At 35.2% G+C, this 26,738-nt stretch overlaps 1 protein-coding gene across 1 annotated transcript in view; it reads left to right on the top strand.

Annotated features, from left to right (window-relative positions):
- Window positions 1-26,738, top strand: part of LOC150110566 (uncharacterized) — a 142,183-nt gene that overhangs the window by 73,639 nt on the left and 41,806 nt on the right. The window contains exon 3 of the mRNA XM_090394826.1: window positions 19,481-20,102. Within this exon, the coding sequence (XP_090250952.1) occupies window positions 19,481-20,102 (622 nt within the window). The remainder of the gene's footprint in view (window positions 1-19,480; window positions 20,103-26,738) is intronic.

Raw genomic sequence — 26,738 nt, 5'->3', positions numbered from 1 at the left:
TTTTTTTCACCCCGAAACTCGGTTTTTCGTCCCTCAGAACAGGCAAACCGGCTCCGTGAACACACACACACACACACACACACACACACACACACATAGAACACACCAGGAGACATAGGGCTGACCACCTTATCCTCGAGGCGGTCGCGGTTTCAAATCGTAATAGGCTATGCCTAACACTAACGCGACGGGCCGCTAGGCCTGATAAGAGTAATAGGAGGAGGAGGTGGAGACAAAAGGCAAATGCGCCACATCATCTAATACGCATATTATTGAAATTTCTGTTGAAGCATTTCACTCCGTGTAGCGTCAGCAAAGTCTTATTTGTTATGAAGTTTTACATAATTAAATATTCTCAATTTGGCGAAGAAACAGAGATTTTCCTAGTCGCATATGGCTGGCATTCAGTGGCACGAAGAATTTTTGTATAGCAAGTACCCAATGTGTAGTTTGAACATTCATTTTTCTTCTAGCTCAGAACACGTGATCCTCTAAAAGGCCTGCATTAATGGGTTCTTCGAAATACGAGGTGCTCTCCACATGTCGACTGGCACATCATTCGATCCCATAAATCATGTTAGACAGTGTAACAAATGGAAAACTTTCCTTTCAAAGACTGCTTACTATTATCTTGCTTTGTCCTTTCGACCTTCAAAGGACTCTTTACTTTCCTTGACAAAAGCAGGATAATAATAATAATAATAATACTGATGCAATGTCATTTATTTCACCCTGACTTTTATCATCCTTTTTTTTGGAATAAGCTAAATATGAGTTGGTTTCCTACTGTAATGAGCTGGAAAGAACTAGGTTCGAATCCCATCGATAATGCGAGGAATTATTATATGAGATTTTCAACTAAATTTGAATTAGCCTTCTCTCATACGGAGGTGGAAAAGTTTTCCTTCCGGAAACTCAGGATGTTTTTCCCGCATAACGTACAAACCAGGCAAAACCAACGAACACACGCAATTTGCAGGCATTACTTTTGTTTGGGAGAGGAGGAATCAAATCAAACCCACGATATAGAGTGGATTTTTTGCTTCCGAAATATCTTTCGAGTACGTTTGAGAGACGCTATCAGGACCATAAGGATATTTTTAGTGTCTAATTTTATTTTAAATTATTCTAATGACCTTCTGGAGAAAAGTTCGTCGGAGAGATGCATGCATTATTCTTTTTATTGTACCAACTAATTCGTGTTGGTAATCAATAGAGAAAGATAAAGAGGCTCGGTTTTTGTTCCTTTCACCTTCAGATTTGAAGATTTTGAATCGAGTTGGAGTTTTTGTCTCAAGATATTTATAAAATACCGCTTTTTTTAATTGGTCTCTCTTCACACACTTATAAAACCGAAGTTTTAGATAATGGTGAGAATTTTGAGTTGGGGGAAGTGGAAGAAAGGAGGAGGAAGGCTTTCATTCCAGCAGGATATATTTAGATAATTTGGCTAAAAGAAATATTATTAAGTTATTCTTAGATTTTTCTTTGTTCTTTATGCTTTGTTGGTTTAGTGGATTTAGATAAACGTTAAAACCAAAAGTAAATGTTAATTAAGAGATCAAAAATAGATGAATAAAAATGATAAAAATATAAATATAAATGAATAAATATCTGATTTTCATCGGGTGTCTTCTGTTCGTTTCGATCAGAAGTTTTCTATAAAATCGTTAATCTTAAAGTGTAACAAACTGCTTAACATTTTATTACTGTACAGCAAACTTGTAGACTACTCGGTATCGACAATGCTTTGTGGGTTGGAAACACTGTGTTAGACTCATGTTTGTATGACTCGAAGAACCTCTATGATAGTGGTGATAGTTTTTCCCTCCTGGAAATTTAATAAGCGAGTTTACCGTTGCTCAGAGTAGGCGAACAGACCAGAACACGTGCAGTTTATAGATTTAATAAATACTTCTGTAGAAACAGCTATTAATTCCAAAACAACAACAGCAACAACGACAAAATTATAGTATAACAAAATGTAAGTTTAAAATATAGTATAATTATTTCACTTTTCCAAAGTTGTTTTCCATTTACATGAGTCTAATGTAATATACACTTTTTTGTCTTCGGCTTCCCTGGATTATCAGTAACCTACTTGTTTTATTTATGTCTATAAATGTATGTGTGCTCTACCGATATCTTTGTTTTGTGGAAGAAAAAATCCAAGTTTTTGAAAAAAACAAAGATCCTTTGTCATATTTCTCTAGATAACCACTCGGCCAACCAGGCTTAGCCAGCCTGGTTGGCCTAGTGGTTAGCGTATCCGCTCTCCAGCCAAAAAAGGCTGCGGGTTCGAATCCTGCCATGGGCATGGATGTTTGTGATTGTAAAAATGCTGGCGGTCAGTAGATGGCGTTGGTGTACATGATGAAGTTCGCTGTAGTTGGTGGATTAAGTGGTGAAGATGGAAAGTTGTGGAGTGGGTGGCCTCCCTCGATGAGTCTTCGGACTCCCTGGAGGTGTCACGTAATAATAATAATAATAACTTAGCCTTGTCCGACGAAGGTTTAATAAATTTCCTCTCATTACAGATGGGATTTGTACTTAGCTCTTCTTTTTCACGTAAGTGACTTGTAGAGAAATTACTCGCTCGCACAGACCCGTCTAAAATATTATTTTCATATGAATAGAAATTTTGTTTCCAATTACCATAATTACTGACATCATTTATTGTATTATTTCATACAAAGTAATGCATATGTGTAGATACATTTACAAAGGAGTATAATATCATATTTCACAACAGAAAGGTGGATATGTGTATAATAAAAGAATTTATGTTTGATGCTAACATCACTTTATGTTTTATTATTTCCATGGCAACAACAGTTGTGCTATACGGGGTGGTACGTAGGAAACTTTTTACATTTATTAATAATGAAAGATCATGGTCACTGGCTGCTGCTATTTGGTAAGATGTTTACCAGATAAAAATAAAAATTTAATAACTAATCAAATTATTTAATCACTTAGGATATAATTTATGTATCACAAAATTCCAAAATTTTGTGATACAAAATCGAAAAGTTAAGCCTGTTGGAAAGAAGACATACGTAAAAGACATACTTCTTTTAAATATATAGTCAGTCATAAAATAGTAACCGACAGTCTACACCGGAATACCAAGTTTGGTTGAATGATTATAGAGATCATCCTACGAACAAACACTCTTTCAGTTTTGGGATTGCTTTTAATTCAATTACAGAGGCTTTTCAAATATTTAATAAGCTGGTGCTTTGTCAATAGCAGGAATTCGCCATGAGCTAACTGTTTGCTGAGGAGCATGCGGGGCTTTTGTCACTAATATGATGCAGCTGGCGATTAGCCTGTCAGATAACTGCATTCCCAAACAGCGAACTACAAATTCGTTATTGGAATGGTTTCGTTAATTATGTAAACGAGAGTATTACTACGTGCCGCATTCCTATAATTAATACTGTATGTTGGTTTCTATATTGAAAAGAGGCAACATTTGCTTATAGGAAAAATTCATCATGAATATGTTTATAAATTTCCTCTTCAATTATAAATGTCTTCTAAGAGAGAGAGTGATTTCTTTTCTTTCTTTTTTTCCCCTCCAGATCGGGAGAATTAGGATTTAACTACCTACTTCTTTATTCTCATTTGTTTTAACTCTATTACACTTTAATCCCCGGTTTTCTGATGAATAATTTAGGGGAAATATATATTTGCCTTTATTTTTGCAAGCTTAACGTGATACTCATTTCATAAACTAAACGTTTTATGAGTCTGTTTATTTTAGAAACACTCATTTTAGTTATTTTAACAGAAAATTTGCAAACTTATGAAATATTCCGCTAGCTAAGGAAACGCTAACAATTGTTCTAAGATGAAATCCCTGCGTTTATTCTTCTCGGCTGATTTTTCAACCTTTTTCAGGCTTTTTGTTAATAATTAAACATCTACATTCATATCATTTTAATGAGCTACGAAGCAGCTAAGCTGTGCGAAGTTTGAAGCGCTGGAGAAAAAGAGCGATCCTGCTTGACAGGTAAAAATTCACTCGTTCAGATTATGCTTTCAAGCACAACAACAACAAAAAAGCAAATACTTTCATTATATAGCGAAAGATATTAGTAAATATTCCATATTTTAGTCAATATTATACTTCATTTATGACTATAATGTAACAATCATTTTTTTCAATAGACGTTGAGTTTCAAAAGCTGCCACTTAAAAATATTTTTAAATAAGTGGTTCGAGAATTCCTCTCAATTTTGGCTTATTTATTGCTCACGATGGGAAAGAATGATGGAGCTTTTTGTTCAGTAACTGAGGAGAGATTTTTCTCTGAAACACTTTGCTTTGACAAATTCCCTTCAGGAAATATCCAGAACGAGCTATGGGAGTTCCGGAACTAACAGTGAATGTTCTAAAGTATGACTCATGGATAGGAGGAAAGATGATAGAAGCGTAGTTTCACATCTATGACTGATGCGACGATTGAGGGGATCGTTGCTTTCTGAAAAAAAAAAAAAAAAAAAAACACTGGATTTATTTACACGTGGAAATTTCGTTGCATATTTGTCAATGGCGATGTTATAAATATTCTGCCTACAACAGAGTGATGAAACAGTGAATATCGTTAGAAAAAATGTCAGTTTACGTTAGTATTTCTTTATATCGGATTTATTGTTTGTGTATCCATTCAGAAATAATCAAATATTCTTGATGAAGTAACATACAATACGTGTGCGCCCGCTGGTTGTGATAACTAATATTCCCTCATATTACTAATAATAATCACATTAAACTATCAAATAGAATATGCTAAAATTAATAGAAACGTAAATATTAACAACAGTCATGTAATATTCTCTTGTTTTAATATTTATCTTTTTATATTGGTTTTTAATACCAATATAAAAAGATAAAATACCAATACCAATATTTTAATACCAATATTTTAATACCAATATTTTTAATACCAATATTTTAATACCAATATTTTAATACCAATATTTTTAATACCAATATTTTAATACGTTCTTAAACTTTTAAGAACATGAACAAAGAGATATTCAACGACTAAATTTCGTAGTCTTTTTTGTGTATAACATTACCACCATCACTGTCGTTCACTTCAAAATTTAAGCCTATTATGGCCTGTTCCAGTTTCTGAAGATATCACTCAGTCTCTTTAAAGAATTGGCCTGGTCTTCTTTTCAGATTGGTTTATATTGAAGTATTTGTTTTCTCAATATTTTGTTTGCATTCTTTTAATATGTTCCATCCCATTGTGTTTATATTTCTTTATTATTGATTCTTGGTACAGTATGCCATAATGATATTTATTCCAGCATTGTGTATATCATTCCTATTAAGCAGAATGAGCGTGTCTTTGAAGATATTGAAAATGCTCTAAAATGTTTAAATTAAATTTCAAAACACGATATTAAACACTATTATATGGTAACAAATTATATAAAGAATTTCATTAACACACACCTATGTAGAATTACAATCATGTAGAATAGGAATTCTACATCAAACGTTCATCTTTCTACATTGCTCAAAACGTATTAGACCCTACCTTCCTTCCTTCCTTTTTCCATCGTAAGAAATTTTCTGAAAAAGAAGAAGCATAGGCCGAACGTGAATGATAGACCAAGCAATACTTTGTCAGCGCAAAGCAATACCTGTTTGAGTGCAAAGTAATTTAAGACATTATTTCATCAGCAGTTTTTTGAGTGATTCGGTTATGGAATCAAATCTATGGAAAGAATGCAAGTTTTACGTTACATTTCATTTTTTATATTAAATTAAAGTTTCTCATGCGCAATCTCAGTTGAAGTTTCTATGATGCTGTTTGGTGAGAAATACCTGGGTTCAAATACGTCTAAGACGCAAGAAGTTTTATAAGAGTTTCTCAACTGAAGGTAAACTCCACTTCCTTTTTAATTATAAACCTCCTGTTACGGAGTTGGTGGCAAGGTTTTCTTCCCAAAAAATAAGATTTCATCCCTCAAAAATAGATAAGCCGAGAAGTGAAAAACTCAAATGGCAGACAATACTCTAGCTTCATAGACTTAGTTCGACCATAACTCAAAACAACGTAACTTTCCTTTGTACTACTCGGTGCAAATTATTAACGAAAAGATTGCATAAAAAAAAACATAATGACACTAAGCATAATTTCGGTAACAGACTGTGGTTTCAAAACAAATATTGTTGTTGTATTATGGCAATTATATAAAGCTAATATACTATATTTGTTAGGTGTGTGTGTGTGTGTGTGTGTGTGTGTGTGTGTGTGTGTGTGTGTGTGTGTGTGTGTGTGTGTGTGTGTGTGTGTGTGTGTGTGTGTGTGTGCGTGCGTGCGTGCGTGCGTGCGTGCGTGCGTGCGTGCGCCCGGGAGGAGAGTTCTCTGGTAGATTTGTTGGTGTTGTAGGAATAGCAACCTGAGTTTCCAGAAGAAAATAATATTTTTTCTGGCTATGCGAATAACAGGGTACCTGCTGGACAGATATCAAAGCGTAGTATACCGAGGTGCAGAATGCAGGCGAAAGCAGGTGACTAGTGGTGTGCCACAAGGTTTCGTGCTAGGATCGCTATTTAATTCAATCGATATAAGAAATAATCTGAAAGGAAATATTCAGTTGTTTGCTGATGATGCAAAATTTGGTAAAATAATAGTTAATCAAGGCGATGTGGAGGGCTTGCATGACGATTTAAATAGGCTGTCAGTATGGACAAAAGTTAACAGGTGTCGGTTTAATGTCGGGAAATGTAAAGTTATGCATTTTGGGATAAACAGATTACAAGCCGTGCATCACATTGCTGGCACTCCAGGAAATATATGAAGCTGGAGATTTAGGGGTGTTGGTAGACATAGAGTTAAAGTTTAGAGGACATATTACTAAGGTAGCACATAAGATTACTTGGCTATTGAAGATTATTTGATTATTCCTCTTTATAATGCCTTGATACGTCCACATCTGGATTACTGTACTCAGGTTTGGTATCCCGTGTTTCTTGTGGATGAGGTAGTGGTAGAGACGATCCATAAGCTAGTGATCAAGATGGCGAGTGGTCTCTGGAATGTTCTCTATGAGGATATATTGAAGATGTGTGTGGATTGCAGAAGTTGGTCGATAGGCGAAAAAAGAGGGGATATGACAAACATTTAAGCTACTTAAAAGGTTTTATTGGACTGATGCAGGAGAAATATTTTAGCACTTGGCTAGAGAGGGCAGAAGAAGAGGTCATCACTGGAAGTTGAGCAAAGGTGTGGTCAGTAGAGATGTGAGGACTAGATTTTTTTGCTTGGAGAGTTGTGAATGAGTGGAATGGGTTGCCAGAATCAGTTATGAGTGCTTTTTCTGTTAATGGGTTCAAGGAGAGGATTGGGTCTCCCGTGATGAGTCTTCGGACTCCATGGAGATTCCCGTACAATAATAATAATAATAATAATAATAATAATAATAATAATAATAATAATAACAACAACAACAAATATCCCTCTTGTATTAAGAGGGGAAATTGATCTAGGTCTTTCCAAGAGACTTTTATGTTTTCAACTGCTGTGTAGAATTTCTCCTTAGGCATCTTCCGTTCACCTTCAGTTAGATCAAAAACAAAACCTTTATGCTACAGACTTTTCATTTGTAAATTAAATGTTTAGATTCTTTGATTTTTGGCAAGTTTTATATCCATTATTGATTAGAAAATGAAAATAAAACTGCTAAAACGAAATAAATATTTTACTTTCACTTTTCTATATTTGGTAGCCATAGTGGAGGTGGCAAAACATTAAAATCGATGTAGATCCCGAAGTTTCAGACTTTGTAGTCTTAATTCGAACCACAGGCCAAAGATAGGAAGCTGATCATCAGCATCCATGTATATCCAGTAGGCTTGTTTGTGAATTCCGAATACAGGGGGTTTGACCCGTCACTCACATCGTCCGCAATATTTGTTCTACTTAAGGAAGTGACTTCATGAATATTTCAAGAAATGGAGAGAGTCCGTAGTTCAGTGGGTTTCGATGAATATCTTTGGTGGGAACAACCTCGATTCGAACTTTGTCAGCCCTTTTCAATTTTCAGTTTCTTTTTACTTCCGCAACCAGACAATCCGGTTTAGATATATTTACACCTAAATATATATTTAGGTATAAAAGCTTAAGTAGCACGGATTATTATTATTATTATTAAATGCTGTTACATAGGGATATACAACTGATTTCTAACGTGACCGCCAATGAATGTGCACATATAAATATTCCTAATCTGTGTAGAAGAAGATGATGAGTTTGATTTGTATCACGCAACTCAATGTGGCACTGAATGTCAGAAATGCAACATTTAGATTCGTTAGTGTATCAATTATTGTTTTTATACCAGTAATATATTGTATTTTTATGTAAATTTCACTCACAGTACCGTCGACAAGGTGTAGCATAGAAGCAGCCTGCCTCACAGACAGCGCGGCTTAATAAGGGCGTTCGTTCAGCCATATTGCAGTAGGCGCCGTCGCTACGCTAACAATTCCTGTTAGCGTAGCAAGTGCGGAAAGACGTTCTTCCAAGCTTAAACTGATTAAAAATTATTTGCGAACAGCAATGACTCAAGAAAGATTGGTTGGTCTAGCAACTATATCGATAGAGGCGGACATAGCTTATAATTTAAATATAGAAGAGCTTATAAACAGTTTCATTGCGTGATATCCCCGTAGAGAAAACATTTAATTAATATTATTATGTAATCGTTTTGCATTAATGTTTCTCTTGTAATAAAAACAAAATAGCAATTGGAAATTTTCTTATATTTTTGTCTTATAATCCATCAAGGGTGATATTTAACTGTAAACCTGTGGGCGCGATCTAATCTGACGACGGCCCTGCTGACTCACGAAAGATTGTCAACGAAGCATACATTTAATACCGAGAGTGAGCTAAGGGTTAGATAATTCGGAAACCGTATTTTACAGACCAAATGTAGAACATTCACAAGTCACTTTAGAGTGTTAGAAAATAGGTTGACAGTTTCGTGGAGGGTGCGAGAAAAGAAAGAAAGAAAAAGGACCCCTCATTATGAGATCGGTTAATTTACCTTCAGTTACGGTAGAATGTTTTTCACAGCCCAGACTGGATTCGAAATGGAGTCTTTCCTATGCAAATGGCATTGAAGAAGAGAATCACTCACGTGATATCTGAATATAGTAACAAGATGAGTCGCTATTACTCATCGCTTGCTTTCGATAATGTAATCGCTCGTTCTTTGATTTTGATTTTATTTTTAATTTTACAGCGAGGTAATCTCTCTGAAAGGCGATGTAAGCTACTTATTTTCTAATATGAATATTAGGCCACTCTCTCTCTCTCTCTCTCTCTCTCTCTCTCTCAGTTTCTATCTATCTATCCATCTCTCTGTTTCTCTCTTCGGGCCTGAAGAAACGCTTTTATTGCCGTTATTGTAAAATTTAATAATCCCAAGTGCGAACTTTCGCGAATTTGCTTTGAGTGGCTTTTAAGTTCTTCCAGCGAACCACGATAAAGAATATAGGTCACGTGACTAAAAGAGATTGCCTCGCCAACTGTTCGATGACTCACTTTTTTTTTATGGCATCCCGGCTACCGCAAGTCCAACTGGACACGCCTAACATGCATGGCTGGCAGATCGATATGTGTACAGCTCGCTGCAGTGAGCCGAATAGCCGCTAGTTATTACGAAAATTTGACTCTCTCTCTCTCTCTCTCTCACACACGCACACACACACGCGCGCGCGTGCTTTCAATTGTCTCGCGGTTGGAAAGTGGCCAAACACCGACCTTGCTTGCTAACGTCTTTCAGTAGCATGACATTTGTTTCAATCAGACTAGCATTGCTCCCGTACGTGTAACGTTGAGCTGTTCCTAAAACTCTGTCGCTGATCTGCAGTTCTCGCGTAACTAAATCAAGTAATGCATCCATCTTTTTTCTACGAAGGCTTCTCTGAAAATCGTGTAATGTCCATTGACATTGTCGAATTGAAAATGTTACAGAATGTGCCATCATGATGGTAAGTTGTTGTTAAGATTCAGGACTCAAAATCTCTTGAATCCTTTTCCTTCCAGCTACTTTCATGATTTTTTTTTCTGTGACTTTTCTCTACAATTACGTACTCATATGTTAATTGTGATATTGCTTTACTGTTTTGTTATCAGTCGATGCACCCGAGATGTTTGTTTACGCATCGTTTGCAATTACGAACTGTTTGTCTTTCATGAACAGACAAAAGACATTCTTGATGAGAATCTTGTATTCTCATCACGAGAATCAAGTTCGAAGAGCATTCCCATTTAGCTGAGACACGATATACGCTTTATGCATTATACAAAGCATTGATATATGATACTCGTTACTTGTTATTGAAACATAGTATTGCAGTATACATGCTTTGTTATCATGGCAGAATTATAAACGAAACACAAACTAATGTGTGTTCTGCGAAGGAATTATGATTTTAAATTAACGTTCATGATTGTAACATCCTAATGAATCTCAGTCTGTATATACTGTTTGGTTGAAAAGACCCGAGTTCGAATCTCGTTTAGGACGAGAACCTTTATAGGACTTTTCAACTGAAGGTAGAAATCTCATACCAATGTGAAAGAGTTTTTCATCTCGCAGGACAGACAGACAAATAGCTAGACACTAAACGCAACAGTATAAGCAGTTTGACAAACCTGGCAGATAGGATTAAACGCACTATTAGAACATTAATTAGGTTTCATTTGAACCAAGATAACTTGTTAGTGACATGCTATTGAGTCTAACTAGTAATGGAAAGATGAGAAGGGGAGATCTGGTTAGCAATGCTGGATACAGTAATAATTCAGTAATAATTACACTAATACAGTAATAATAAACAATCCCAATTTCACTTTATTTTTAATCTCCGTTGAATGAACAATATCCAGTAGTTTTCACCCCAAGAGAATTAACTGTTTTCTTCTTCTCGCAGCAGCAAAACTCTGATTGATTTTTTTCAGGTTGTTTTCAATGAGTTCGTCTTCTCCATTAATAAAAAGCAAACTTGCGCAACCCAATTCAAAATTTCTTTCATAACAGCGCCGGATTTCTCAAATGAATTTCTTGTTGGGCGAACTATTGTCAATACAATTAAGAATTTTTCTCTCACCTACATAATAACATTTTCAATGTGTGGTTTGACAAAAACACGAGATGTTTGTCCAGCTCTCTACCATCAAATGAATATCGGAATAAAACAATGTTTGCCTTTAATGGGTACACAAACCTCACGTGATAACTTTCCATACGACACGCAAACCTCACCCTTTCTTTTCTGTATTGCTTTCACATATTCTCCATGGACTAAAGAGGCCACTTTATCCTCCTCTCTGCGGAGCCCTGTAGCAATCCAGTCTACTACAGCTACACTCACGGTCTCTTGGGATGCGTTAGTGCGTGATCAAATGTCCCAGATACCTTTCGGAGCAAAAAAGTATAAACAGGAAAGAAGTGACCGGGGATTCTTATCAAATAGTAGAGGGAAACAGTTGCGAAATCACGTGGACTGCAAATGGAGGTGAGGATAGTTTAGAATTCAACATTGAGGATTACCTTCCCTATAGAGCAATGTTTCGTAAACATTTTGAGTATGCGGAACTATACATAAAATATTTCTTTTTTTGTGGAACTCCTATGAAACATTTTAGAAAAATTATCGGAAAGGAATTATGACTGACTCTTTATGTGCAAAATATTTTAATCAAGAAAGCACATGATACATTGCAAATAATATTGTAATGTATCATATGTTTACTTGATTATATAAATAACTGTTCTAGAAATAAGTCAGTTTAATGAAATTAATATTTTCTCCAATTACCCAATTTTCAGAAATTATAGATAATACAAGTTATAAATGTCGATTATATGCTCCGGAGAACTCCGAAAAGTTTTCGCGGAATACGGTTATGAAACACTGCTGTAGAGAATGAAATTTTATTTTCTTCTGATGCGGCGGAGGAGAAAAAAGTATAAACTGTATAATGCATTTCCTTTGATGTATGTGCGTGCGTGTGTGAAAGAGAGAGAGAGAGAGAGAGACGTGTTGTTTTCTTCCTGAATTTCAAATGTTCATTTTTAAAGCGTGTACTGCTTACATTATTCATTGTTTACACCCGTCTGTGATTTTTCTACGCAATCTATTGCTGCCACAAAGAATCAAATACGGCCATGAAATGATTACATTATTCGTCAGATGAGTAGATTCGTCTCCCCAGTATGTTTATTATACTGTGATTAAACCAGGAGTTTCCGAGAAGAGGAATTCTATCATCTTCATATAAGTGTGGCTAACTTAACTTCATTTAAATCCTTTATAAACGCCATCTCGTCCTAACCAGGATTTGAAAGAACGCCTTTCCAACCGAACGGTTGGATAGGCGTCAGATAGTTGATTGGAAGTACTGAAGAGGCAATTTAGGTTGAAGCCGAGTATATTATATGCGATCTCTGACTGGTTTTTGGAAATTTGAAAATTTTGAAATCGAGCTTGGTAGGGAAACCAGATCACCATTGTACAAGATCGGTTAACTCAGTTTCAGTCAAAAAATATTTACCTTAGAAACGTTTACCGTGTCTTCGAATCCGGCTCATTCAGTCAAAGCATGCCATCGGTGCAGACTGCGATGCGGAGGGATGCCATCTGATAATCGGAAACGAAGGTCTGTTTGAAAATTTCTTTTACGAGACATAACGGAAATTTTACGTTCTACCAAATCTGTCTCGACAGAAAATGTCGATGGTCACGGACTGACGACAGCCCTTTTGATATCTTCCGTACGTAGTGGTGAGAGGTACTAGCGGGGAAATGTTTCGGACTTCACAGTCAGTTTCTTTGTGCTCTTCTTATCACTTGGTTTCCTACATCTTATGTCCTGAGTGCATTATTCATGCCACCGAACATGTAAACAATAAAATTCATTCAAATTATTCTGGGACACAACAGCACACAACCCAACATTTCATTTGGAGTGCGAATTACTGAGCAACACAATTTTGTAAAACCATCATTTTCGTGGAAAATTTGCATGAAATATGCAGAAGGTTCATTCTTTTCACTAGCGCGTGAGATGTTTCACGCGGACGAAAACAATACGTAGCGTGCTTGCGAAACTTCCATCTGAAGTTTCACATAATTCGAAAAGAAGAAATGTAACGTCGTATGACGTCACCGAGAGAGAGTTTATGACTTGGAATTGGATACATTTAAACGGGAAAATAGCCGCGAGGCTTGGGAAACAGCACGTGAGATTCAAGAAGTTGTGTTATATGAGCGAGGAAATAAACTTCGAAATTCTTAAAAGAAAAACGACTTTTCTTTCGGCGAAGAAAAAATAAATCACTCGAAGGCTCTCGGCATAAGTGCTAAAACAACAAAAGAGAAAGAAGAAAACAGTTTAAGAGTGACAAATGAATCCTTTTTACTTACAAAGAAGAAGAAATAACCATGCAGCGACGTTACTGTAGAATTCCTTCCCTCTCACTTCTTGAAGCAAGATCGGGTTGTTAAGAATTAGCACAGACAACTAAGAGTATTACGTGTCTGTTGTACTGTCAGTTTCAGTTATTCTCAGGTAGATTTTTAAGAAAGAAGAAAGAAAAGCGGATCTTCTGCACGCGTTGAAGAACATTGTAGATCAATTTCCTTAATATTTGTTCCATTTTTTAATGTGGTCAATATATTACTCGCACATGTGATTTGTTCTTTCGTGACGTCATAATGACGTCACAATACTTAATCATGTTTTTCTAACTCATTATCGAGTTAGGAAAACATTTTACGAAATTAAGATTTCATTTTTTCCTTTCAAATAAAAAATAATTCTACTTATAGAATTTTCTTCTTTTTTTTTCTAACTGCAATTATATTGACTGAATGAATTTCTGTTTTGGTTTTCCCTTGCTGTATTTTAAATGTAAATAGTTTGTTTTTGCATCTTCAAATGATTAAAAATAAACAGAGACTATGAAGAAGAGAAACTATAATACGAGTTGGATGTGCCACTAACAGGTTGTGTTTCTCTGCCTACTGTGTTCCTTAACAATAATCAATTCATCGTTGCTACAGCAACGGAAGAGGAGGAGGATTTCTCTCTCTCTCTCTCTCTCTCTCTCTCTCTCTCTCTCTCTCTTTGGAGTTCACAGTAGCCATTGCTTGTTCAGCAACACATGCGAATGATGTGTTATCTGTGTGTAGCCGACACATTCTAGTAAAAATAAGATATTCAAATCCAATCCTTTGGAATTTTTTATTGGGTTTGCCTGGGTTGCAGTAAATAAAGAATTTATAAAGAAACTTTATAAAGAAATATAAAAGGCAGCAATAAATTTAGAATTTGAGCAATTACAGGTTTCGTTCTTGTCTATAAGCATTTGTTACAATGAAGACATTTTTGTTGTTTTCGTTTTTCATTTTTCATTTTCAAAGCATCGCATCTGTCGGTAATCAGTTTATTGACGGAGATAAAAGAAACAATCTAGGAGAAATTACATAACTTCCAGAAGCAGTTACAAATAAGATTTTTTTTTTCTCAATGACTGGAATGTTCTGTGAAACCAAACTGGTTTTATTATCGCCAGTTGCTGTTTATATTTTTCTAAAAAAGTTGTTTGTATATTCCATCTTCCTTAATGAGCTGTATCCAGTTTTCGCAGAAATTTATTCTTGAACACAGGTTCAAAACAACCTTTTTATAAATTAACATAATTATGTTTTTATTATGGAACAATAAATTATTTAAAGAATTTCTTCTTTCAATCGAATCACCAAAACTGAATAGAATTTAATGAACGTATACAAAACCTCGTGTACAACACGACCGCCTGATTTAAGGCAATGATTACTTAAATTTTTGTGTTGCCACTTTACTTTGCAACGGGAAAAGGCAAAAACTTCTTCTGACACTGGAAGAAAAATGATATTTCATAAGATTTAAATACAAAACTGCATTCTTTATTATTTCTTCCAAGACAGCTGGTCGACGACAATACCCTTGAGATAATTGGATCGCAGTGTCTTCTATCGTATTCAGAAGCCTGCTTGTTTGTTTTAATTTCTTCTATTATGCTGTTCTCAGTATTCTTTATTATTCAGGAAACTATTTTGTTTTCATTCCACTGGCTAGTTTCTTAAATACACTAAATTTGGTTTTCATCCATATCTTACTAGTTAACAAGAAAAGTATATTTCCAGTAGATACAAAAAATTTCGCACGAAGTATCTCAGTCTCTTCGAGATCAACATCTTGGATATTTACTCTAGGAACCGCCTTAAAAAATAATAAATAAAAAAGCTGATTGAGAAAATTTTAATTTTGAAACTGTACTGAATTAACTTTTTGTCCCAATATATTAGAAATTTGGCACCCGTTCCCTCCTCACTTGCAATTGCTAGCAGTCATGTTTCTGTTATCTTGATTACTATTTAATTAAAATGCCGGTTGGTGTCGAACACTCTTTCTTTGTATCAACGTATTTCTGTATTATTTATAAAGTATTCTTGATGTAGAAATATTATACAACATAGAATATAATCAAGATTTGTTATTGGTTATCTGCTTATTTTTGGTATTAAACAGCAGGTATACATAATAAATAAATAAAGGTATAAGTTAAATACAAAACATGCATTATTTATTTATTTATTAGACCTCACGAAGGAGAAATTATAACCCTCATTTAGAGAGTTGTTTTATTTCAATGTGCATTTGCTTTTGCTTGGTTTATTTTTATTTTACTTTATTTTTTTGTTGTTACATACCCTATCTTTTGTTCTATTCCTTCTTGGCTACGGATCTTACATAATAGTTTCTCGGAGAAGAACTACTTTACAATAAAAGTCGGCAACTATTGACTCGTAGATGAGTCGAGAATCCATTAGCAAAGTAGGAAAAAAAAAGAAAAAAAAATACTTCTTTCATTATTTGGAAAACCTAAAGGATGGCGCAATCTAGGGCACAGAAAATAACTATATAAAAATAACATAATTTATGGACTATGTTGTGCTGCTGCTAACAATGCAGCTGATTACTCTGCCACCTAGTAGACTCAAACAGAAACTTCATTGCTACCGAACCATGAAACTTGTCTGTCACGTAGTATATGACTTGAACAGAAGTTTTATCACAAAAACAGCTAAAAAAGTGTTTAATTTTGGATTGCATTACCAGAGTCCGTCTTTTAAATTTACAGAAAAAATGTTTTTTATCAATCTTGGTTTGCCGTATACAGGATGTCACTTGCGTCTACCATTTCGCTCTTTGTTGTTTCTTGAATTGCGAAACTCACGGAGGCAAAAGGTGGCTTGTAGCAGTTTCGTTGACATTATTATTGTTGTTACTTGTTAGCCTTAATATCTTACTGTACTTTTAGTGAGATGAGTTCCACTGGATTCTCACTTTTATTTAGAATGCAAAGTTGAGTTTCTTTCTTTCTCTTCCTCTTTTTTTGGAATGTCAGAGGAAAGTCCATTTGCTTATTTCATAATGAAGTATAATATTATGCGACGACAGTAATTTTGAAAGAAGTTTTGAAATTCCTCATTCTAAAATCCAGTCGGTTTCCTCGCGCGCGCGCACGCACACACACACACACACACACACACACACACACACACACACACACACACACACACACACACACACACACACACACACACACACACAGGAAAATTAAAAAAAAAGATGCCCACACAAACTAGTGAAATTTAAAAAAAAAAAGGAAAAAAAAGACAACAGTTGAAAAAAAGAATTTGAAATTTTAGAATTAAATTTCTAATTCTAACCTTTTGGTGTTGTTTTCTGACTGCAAAGAAAAGAAAAAAAATTATTTCGAGACTACAAAACCATTCTGAAATCATGACAACTATAAATCCACTGCAAATATCAATAGAAGCCGTATTGAAGGTGTGTAGTATTGATGGCTACGATATTCTGTATTTTTCAATTGTTGTCTTATAACTCTTTAACGAACACAGTCTGTTAGCGAAGGCCTAGGGTTGGAAGGATATGAGTTTAGTTTCCATCGAAGAGAGAAAGAACATGTAAGGATTTTCATTAAAATCATCATCAATTCATACACGGGTGGATTGTCCAATTCTTGGCATTTTCTTAATCTAATTTTATTTGGATATGTTTGTTATGTCCACTATTTTTTATTTTTTTTTTTGCTATTTCGTTTCTATGTTTTGAAAATGGAAGACGGAGAGGCCCGTTTCGTGCATAGATGGCCTCATACAGAGACCTACCACCTGTGTATGTGAGACCAGCTGGTGTACCTTCTGTGTGTGTGTGTGTGTGTGTGTGTGTGTGTGTGTGTGTGTGTGTGTGTGTGTGTGTGTGTGTGTGTGTGTGTGTGTGTGTGTGTGTGTGTGTGTGTGTGTGTGTGAGACCAGCTGGTGAGAATCCATTATAAGCATCCTTTGTATCTAAGATATAATTCACACCGAGGTCTTTTCAACCAAAGGGCATATGCTTTCGCGGCAGTACTACGCAGGCGCTAAAAATATGCATAAAGTTATTAAAAAGTTATTATGTAATGTCTGTAATGTATAAAAACGCAACCTCCTTCGTTCGCCTAACCTATCTTAGCTGTGGTTGTTACCACACACACACACACACACACTAGAGGAGGTTGACTACAAGTCAATATAATATTTCTGCGCAGTTTTAGGAGTGCTCCGAAATTATTACATATTTTAAATCGATTAACATCACAACGCGTGGTTGCAGAATCTTGCCATTTTAATAGACTTTATTCACATATTTAAAGAAATGAACTTTGACCTATAGAAAGAAATTTATGTAGACGTTCACTGAAGTCCAAAACCTATGCTAATTGCTATTTTTTAGGATGGTTCCACTGCAGAAATTATCGTATACCTACACAGATTTAGGTTCACTCATCTATTGGTCCATCCACAGACATGCCCCTTCTTGTTTTTAAATAAAATAAAGTTTAAAGACTTCTATCCTTCATTAGCATTATTACTATTTTTAGAATTATAAATTTCGTTTAAATATAATTATTTAAAATCCAATTATAAGAATTAAATATATAATAAACAGTTCATTATTTATATTTGCAATTATATTCTATAATTAGTAATACAGCTGAGTGATGAGTAGTTACTTTGTGCGTGAGCACAACATATTTTGTTCATGAGAAGAAAGCAGAAAATCTGTTACGTTATAGAACCTATTATAAAAAAGACAGATATATCGTATTTGCTCGAAAATAACTCGCACTTTTTTCCTCAAAATTAAAGTTAAAAATCGTGGCGCGAGATATATCCGGGGATTTTCGGAAAGTCAAGTTTTTCAGAAAAAAATTAAATTGACGTTTAGAATTAATTTATACATCATTATAATTTATAATTACTCACATTATTTATAAAAAATGAATACATTTAAATTTTAATTATCAACGTTATTTACGCGATCGTCCACTCACCTTCGTCACCCGACATATTTGAATCTTTAGCGACAATGCTGCTGTAATTAAATGAAAACAAAGTTTCATTATTGTTTGTCCTTTTATCATTTAGTAATCATACGATCACCATGATATAGAACAAAAAAAAAACAACAACTGAAAATGGCTATGACTTACCAAGAATCTACTGTTAGCTGTCGCTACTACCAGTCTCGCATTTGATTGGTGCACTATTAACAAAAGATCGCGACTCAACAACAAAGGCAAGCTGACGATTGTTGAGTTGAAATGCTAATTCTATTCAACCGAGTTCCAAAATATCTGAAGCTTCCATAATAACATTTACTATCTATTTCTTAAAGTTTTAAACTTATTTCGTATGCGAGGTATATGCGAAACGTTTTAATTTCTTTTTCGTAAAGTAAAATTAGGGGTGCGAAATATACGCGAGGGTGAGTTATATCCGAATAAATACGGTATCTTCGTTGACTTGCTAATCACAATTATTGCTACGGTCATATAACCGCTTTGGAATCAGGTCAGTGTTTTATAGAATTATTCGAAATTTTCCTTAAGTTTCATTGCGAATTATACAAGTAGTGCTACTCGCTGAATGCCAAGACAATCTTAATATCTTCTTCTGAAAGCTAACAGATCATTTCATCCTATACTAAGATGAGTAGTAATTATTAGTTAGGTGCTCATGTAAATTCTTATTAGATTTTACATCATAATAATGGTGTAGGAAACATCACCGGAATTCATGATCAGGTTGTCCAAATTATTGGATTTACATTTTTCCCTAAAAGCTCGCATGTAATGCTGGAGAACTTAGTGCAATGATATAATGATACCCGCCCCCGAAAAAAAAAGCCGTAGGGATGATAACGATAATTAATGGTTTTTGGCTGCCTGTGCTCATTGTGGCATACTGAGTTCTTATCTATAATGCAAAGAAATTAAGTAGAGACTTCTGTTTGTGATTACGTTTTTTCTTCTTTCTTCAGAAAGAAGTGCAAGGATCGAGACACGGATGCTGGAGACGACACGAACGAAAGCAGTGATTCCGAGAGCTCAAAACATATCGACTCAAAGTGTTTGTCAGTTGACTCGAGGGTCCATTCGAAAACCGATCAGTCCGAGACTCGTGGACTTCTTGGGAATGAAGATTCATCTGTCGAACCCTTGGAGAGGTCTCCGGTGTCTCCAAGGGTTCGAAGTCTCCAGGACGACATGGAGGCGTTGCGACTATCCCGACAGGATAATCCTTACATCCAGCAAAAACTGGAACGTTTTTCCATGCACGGAGGAGACCACCGTTCGTCGTCTTTTTCTGGAGCGTCGCCTTTGGAGAAACAGGACCAGCAGCGACTGATCGATAGTGATCGTGACGTGCCAGAAGTTGTGCGCGAAAACGAAAACAATCTGCACGAACATCTAATTCGCAGTCCCCCACCTCAGTTTCCCCAACATATTTCTCACTTTGTATTCCCCTCAAGGACAAATTCTCCCCGTTCCAGAACGAAAGACGGAGCAGCTGCGACGCAAGACGGTAACCTTAATCCCATTCCTGGACCTGTAAATAGAGAGTTTGGAAGTCTTCTGAAATCGAAATCTAGTCTACCCATGGTAAGTGGCATCCCTTGCATGTGTTCAGTTTGTTCAGCGCAAGTTTAACAATGGATTGTTGTTGTAGTGTGTGTGTGTGTGTGTGTGTGTGTGTGTGTGTGTGTGTGTGTGTATGTGTGTGTGTGTGTGTGTGTGTGTGTTGAAATGTTTCGAAAATAAAATAAATAAATAAATAAATAAATAGGTAGTGCATAATTTTCATGGTTTAATATGACTCCATGATCTTGCTTAATTGGGGTCTAAATCTTTCTCTCCATCTCGCTGGTTTTCAGAGCACAGTTACCTAACATCTGATCTTTGAGATCCACCTATGATACTGTACTGCAAGTTTGTAACCTGTTGTAAGCGGACTGACAAAAGAATCAGCAGTTGTTTATTATAGCATATAATTTTGTATCTTTTTTGTGGTTTTACTGCTTCTAAAATGGGCCGAGCCGATAGAAGTCCAAATTAAGACAACTACGACAAATCTTACTAGAGATTTCAAATTCCAAATTTCATTAAACCAGAAGAGGGTGGGTAATTAATTACTTCGCATCGTTTCAAAAAGTTGATTTAATTTTGCATCTACAAATGACTTCATTTAAATCAAATTCCAAATCGTATTAACATCTGTCCAGCGAAAGCTAAGTTATTATGTGCGTATATGTATACACACTGACGAAGAGATAAATCATTTAATAGATGCTTTCTCATTTTGCGGGTGTGAACCACATATTTAAAATAATTAAAATCAATCCGATAAACTTATAAACACCTTCATTTAATTGTAATTGAATGTTTGTAAATTCACTTTGCAATCTCTACGTTTATGTGAAATTTAACAGAGATGCCACAGAGGTGGCCAACCTGAGCAGGAGCCAGAGTGCCGCCTATGACGTCATAAATGAGACGCCGCTCAGCGAATATGTAAGCTTGCCAAAGCTTCAAGGAGCCACACAACCGCCAAAGAACTACCAGAGGTTAGCGTCATTTCTTTTATATAATTTCAGAGAGAAAAAGAGAAACGACCGACCAAAGAACGAGTCCATTAATACTACTTACAATATATTAAATGTCAAAACGTGAATACTTGGTTTGAATGGTTTTATTACAAAATAACAGAACTTAATTGAAAATCATTTTGGGTATCGAAAAATTCAAGTTTTGGTTTGTCTGATAATTGGATTTTTACTTTTTTCAGTTAAAATATGCGAACAAAAATCGATTATCCAATAAATCAAAAGAGTATCACAAGGATATGCAGAAACTATTCCTTAAGCACACAACATAAAGCTCTGGTAGTTTTTCGCTCGTGAGGTCAAGGTTGAATTCTTGATAGTATGGCAAACAGAAGAGCAAGGAGGACACTTTTCTTACCTTTCCTCTATTTTAGAAGATTTCCATTTCTTATTCCGCTTTTCGGTTCTCTCTGGCATTCACTGTCTGATTGACATTTATTTTCTTTCTTTTTAGCATTTTAAAAGGATTTCTTTGCGCGTCTTTTTCTTCTTCTTCTGCTTCTCTTTGCTTACCAAGCATAAATGCGGAGAGAGAGAGAGAGAGAGAGAGAGAGAGAGAGAGGACTACCTTTGACATTTGAGTTTTATTCCGTTTACCTATTTTATTCAGGTAACCAAACTGTCTAAATATTTAATCATTTCAACATGCATCCTTTTGTCTGCTCAGTTTTAATGTCACAGAAATTCTTTCGAATACTTGGTCTTAGCTCTTTGGAAGTATGTTTTTTTTTTTTTTTTTGTCTAGAAAGTGTTGCAAACAGTTTACTGAAAAGAAACAAATTTACAGTTACCTCGTAAAGTGACTCAAAAATGTTTAATTCCAGAAGGCCTAAATAATGTATCATTCTTGTTCTTTCTTTTTTCTCTCTCTCTCTCTCTCTCTCTCTCTCTCTCTCTCTCTCTCTCTCTCTCTCTCTCTCTCTTGTTCAGAACTTTAATTTTTAGTTATTATAAGAGTTTCTGCATTGGCTAAAATAGCGCCCATTTTTTATATTTATTTATTTTTCTTAAATATGTTACTTGCATATTTCACTTAAGTTGGACATTAACGAAAAATGTGTGAAAGTAGTAACTAGCATATTTTGTTCTTGACGACGTAGCATCTGCGTCAAGCCCCCTTGTAGACGTATCTTCAACCTGTTGTCGACATGGAAACATGGTAGCGTAACATCATAATCCGTCTGATGAGTGAAACATTCAAGCAAACGCATGCTTTCGACAACTACCCAAAACAACAACAACAAATGATAATTACCTGTGACTATTATTAGTGTATAATCGTCTTGCATTGCAATTGCAATTCATTTTTTTAATGATATCTATTTTCAGACTAATTTAATAATTTTGAATTCCATATCTAGCCTATATAATGTTCCACTTCTCTTATGTCATCTATTATCCGTTGATCTTTTCCAGATACACCTGTATCCAAACCTGGCATTGAGTAATGCCATCCAAACAACTCAATGAGTGTAATTATTTGTCTCTGTTCGCCTGATGGTGTATTTGCTCACCTGGTATCTCTCACGATCGTACAGCATCAGTTACAGCACCAATTTCATTGATCATGGACCATCTGGATTGTATTCTATTTCTTGTTCCATATAATTGTCTAAACGTCTTGCAAGACCCTTTTGGAATCTGCAGAAAACTTCAGTTTATTTAATTTCAGTTATACACTTGTGAAACTGCGCAGAAAATACGACCTACTTTTCGGTTAGGTTTTCTTGCTGCACACTAATTATGGATTCTGTTCTAGAATTCATAACTTTACTGTGAATTCTTGAATAAGATCCATGTCAGCTTTTGCATTTTTTGCTGGTAATCTATTAGTGGGAGTAAATGATCCCGGTAGAGTTCTAAATGGGGTCATCCTCTTCAGAGAGTCATAAATAACTGCTACAAGACGTCTTTAACTTCCTGTTTATAAAGCGAACACCCAAAAGATCGTAAATAAGATGTCATCCTTATTCGTCCTCAAACGTGTGTGTGTGGTGTGTGTGTGTGTGTGTGTGTGTGTGTGTGTGTGTGTGTGTGTGTGTGTGTGTGTGTGTGTGTGTGTGTGTGTGTGTGTGTGGTGAACTGTGCTCACATGTATTTGTCGTCAACAACAACGGCTAAAATGTAAATATGTTGCTTCTTGGCTTCCTTGAGTTACCCTCTGCGTGTAGAAATATCTGAATGGTTTGCAACTCGACGAAGTGATATGAAAAGAGCACAAGATTGGCGGCGAGGAATCTGTTCACATTGCCTTCACTCAGATCATCGCGAAGCACGTTTTTCTGTTGTGTAGGTCTGGGTAGGGCTGAGTCCAAATGATAAACGTTACCTTTCCCCGTTTTCTATAGCTTATCTTTTTATATCGATCAATGATGAAGATAACGGTGCATGTTTTTCGACACACACAGAGAGAGAGAGAGAGAGAGGGTTTCGAGTTTCAATTTCTAAATAAAAACCGAGCATTTTTAGAAATCTTCCATATCACGTGATATTTAATATTTACTTTCCAAAAGTCCTGTCATTACATACTGAAGAATTAATGTTGCTGCGGGCTTGTATTCCTGCACTTTGATTTCGTCTAATACTTTAAACAGGTCGAGGAAGGGAATGCTCGCACATCGTTACCTACTTTCTCAAATGACCTTTTCCCTAGAGTATAAAACATTAATATTTTCATCATTCTTCGCTATATGTTTCGCTTAAGCCTATTTTTCAAATTTTCTCTAATGGTTTGCAATTCCTTTTATGGGTTCGCGATTTCTTTTATTTTCTGTTAAGTTATAACGCACCATGAAGTAAGAATTTTAACCGTATGAAGGAAATGAGTACACCTTGGCTAATTCATTCCAATAACAACAACGAGAAGTTAATTTAGTTCACTGCATTCATTGAAACTTAGTGAATGATCATGTTTTAGTTAAACGAATAAAAATCTGTAATTAAAAGAGAATAGATGCCCACATCGCTGGGTCTACCATCACAATGAGTGGGTGAAGCAGTACTACTTTGTAAATTATATTTACAAAATTTATTCAGCAGATAATGATATCTGAAAAACATTTTTATTCTGTTTCACTCCTAATTAATCAAAGCAAAACACATGAAGATGAAAAATAAAAATAATTAGATTAATTAATCTAATAAAATATAAAGAATAATTAATAAATAATCACAAAATTTGGAGAAAAAAATTGCCAAGCATTTGCTAGCGTGCTTTATTTATATTTAACATACTATCTTGTTGTGAGCATATTAGAATATAAAAATTTAAATTTGGCAAGAATGATAATATATAAGATCGATCGAATTGAAGACAATTTCTGTTGACACACACACAAAATACAATAAAAATAAATAAAAATGCAAATACAAAAAAAATGTATTTTTTATTTTTATTTGTATTTAAAAAACATTAAATTAATTTTAAAAAATAGGAAAAAATCCTTAGTTCACCCACGGTGCTAACGTACTATCGGAGAAGCTTATAACCCTTCGTGGGTAGGAATCATTTAAAAAAATCCTTTATATCTCTTATAAGAAATGTTTAAAATATTTCTGCTTGCAAGTAAAATACACATTCACACAGGAGAACCTGAAACTAAGTTGCTTGTTCTCAGATGAAAGCAACAGAGTTTTTTTCTTTCTTTCTTTCCCTAGGCATAACAAAGAAGCTATCCCAAAAACACACGCAATTGAACCCCATAATTGCTTTGCAATCTTAGTTACCTAGTACTTAATCCAAACGGCTTAAACCAATACATGCAATTTGTTGAAGTTAAGTCCAAATAATGCGAGCCAAAGGGAAAATTTAACTTCAACAGTATGCAAATAGAGCAAATAAAATACAATTGTAAGTCACCAAGCATGAAGCAGGTTTAGTTGTTGTTGTTTTTTTCTGGAATTAGTAAACCTTCTAGAGACATAAATATGCTATGATTACATTTCACAGAGCTCAAAATTCCCATGGACATTAAAGGATTAAGACATGAGAGAGAGAGAGAGAGAGAGAGAGAATTCCAGACACTATGTTTGGTGAAGTGGTTTAACTCTTTGTTTCAAAACCAACCAAGATAAGTGTTAGAATGTAAAAGACATTGGTATGTTATTTTTCTTACCGAGTGTGCAATAAAAAGGATATCAGACTTGTGGTTGGCTTACTTTGATTACCTTATCCATTTCCATTTAGAATTTTGTTACCTCAGCTGTTTTTTTTCTTCCGTTTACGATTTCAGAATTTAAGCGTCATTTTCTGATGCTTTTTCTTTCCACTTCTTAGTTTTGTATTGATTACCTCTTGACCCTTGTTCGTTCCGCTACTTTTCTCTCCTTTATCCAAGCAATTCGGTTCGATCCGTCAATTTATTGCCTTTCATTGATATAGTTTTTTTTTTGTTGTTGTTATCGATCAGTAGCAACCGCCTTGAACACTTTCTGTGGCTTTTTATCTCGACGTGAAAGCCATCTTGTTACACTGTGAACTCCTTACAGAAAGAAATCTGAAATGCTTCTTTCATCGTGTCCTTTGTGTGTGTGTGTGTGTGTGTGTGTGTGTGTGTGTGTGTGTGTGTGTGTGTGTGTGTGTGTGTGTGTGTGTGTGTGTGTGTGTGTGTTCTTCAGTTTCTGTCCTATACGTATAAAACGCCGACGTGCTTCCTGTTCGCTCTTTTTTTACGAGATTTCTTTCCCCAAAGTCTTCCAACGCACTCTTGTAGTCTTCTTTTGCTATCTTTCTTTTATAGTCATGTGATTTCGGATTACATCTGTCATTCCTTAAACTTCTCCGAACTTGTCTTATACGACACTAACTGGCAATATGATCCTGATAATTGGTGCTATTTCATGCCTGTTATTCCCAAAAAGTTCAAGTCAGAAATCGACTTGCGCAGGTAGCGATTTGGTTAGCTCATTAATGAGTATATGTTAACTGATGATCTTCACTTCTTCTTCTTCTTCACCTCTCTTTCTTGAGAGGTCTAGACATTGTCGTCGACAATCAGCCTGACACACGATATGCCGAACTTAAGACAATAATTACCAAAGCGCCACCAGCGCACGTTATTGTGTGGTATGGGTAGCTGCACGTGCACTGCATCAATCATTGAAGGTGACACACGGTTATCTGCTTTCTTCTGGTTCACTGTCTCATGTAATTCCAATTCTCTAAATATCTTGTCAGTCTACTTGCATGATTCCTTAAGGAAATAATTCTTTTTTTTTTTTTTTTGTAATTCTTAAAGAAGAACTTTTCGATTTTATGTTCTTATCTCATCGCTTCATAAAAATTATTGCATAAAATTATATCACAGATTTTCTAATCAATAACGAGTGATTGTACTTTTACCGCGAACATTTACTGCGATATTTGACGAGGTGAAAAAAAGAAGGAAAAAAATTCATCTTTTGAAATCTTCACTTAATAGCAATCGACAAGTGTGAAATATTCAATTTTATACAATGACTAAGATTTTGTATCTGAATCTCTTCTGATTCAGTACGATTATCACGACAGTAGCTTTATGTTCTAATCATAATAAGACAGCAATTATAGCATTAGATTCATATTTTTTTTCACGGTCGCAATTATTAATCCCACTCACAGAAAGTTATAACACCAACATACATTAGTACTATGTGT

The sequence above is a fragment of the Typopeltis vanoorti genome, chromosome 1, assembly GCF_054136105.1.
Source record: "Typopeltis vanoorti isolate ZY-2024b chromosome 1, IOZ_Tvanoo_1.0, whole genome shotgun sequence".
NCBI lineage: Eukaryota > Metazoa > Arthropoda > Arachnida > Uropygi > Thelyphonidae > Typopeltis > Typopeltis vanoorti.
Note: the sequence above shows the minus strand (reverse complement) of the source record. Positions and strands in the feature narration are given on the sequence as shown.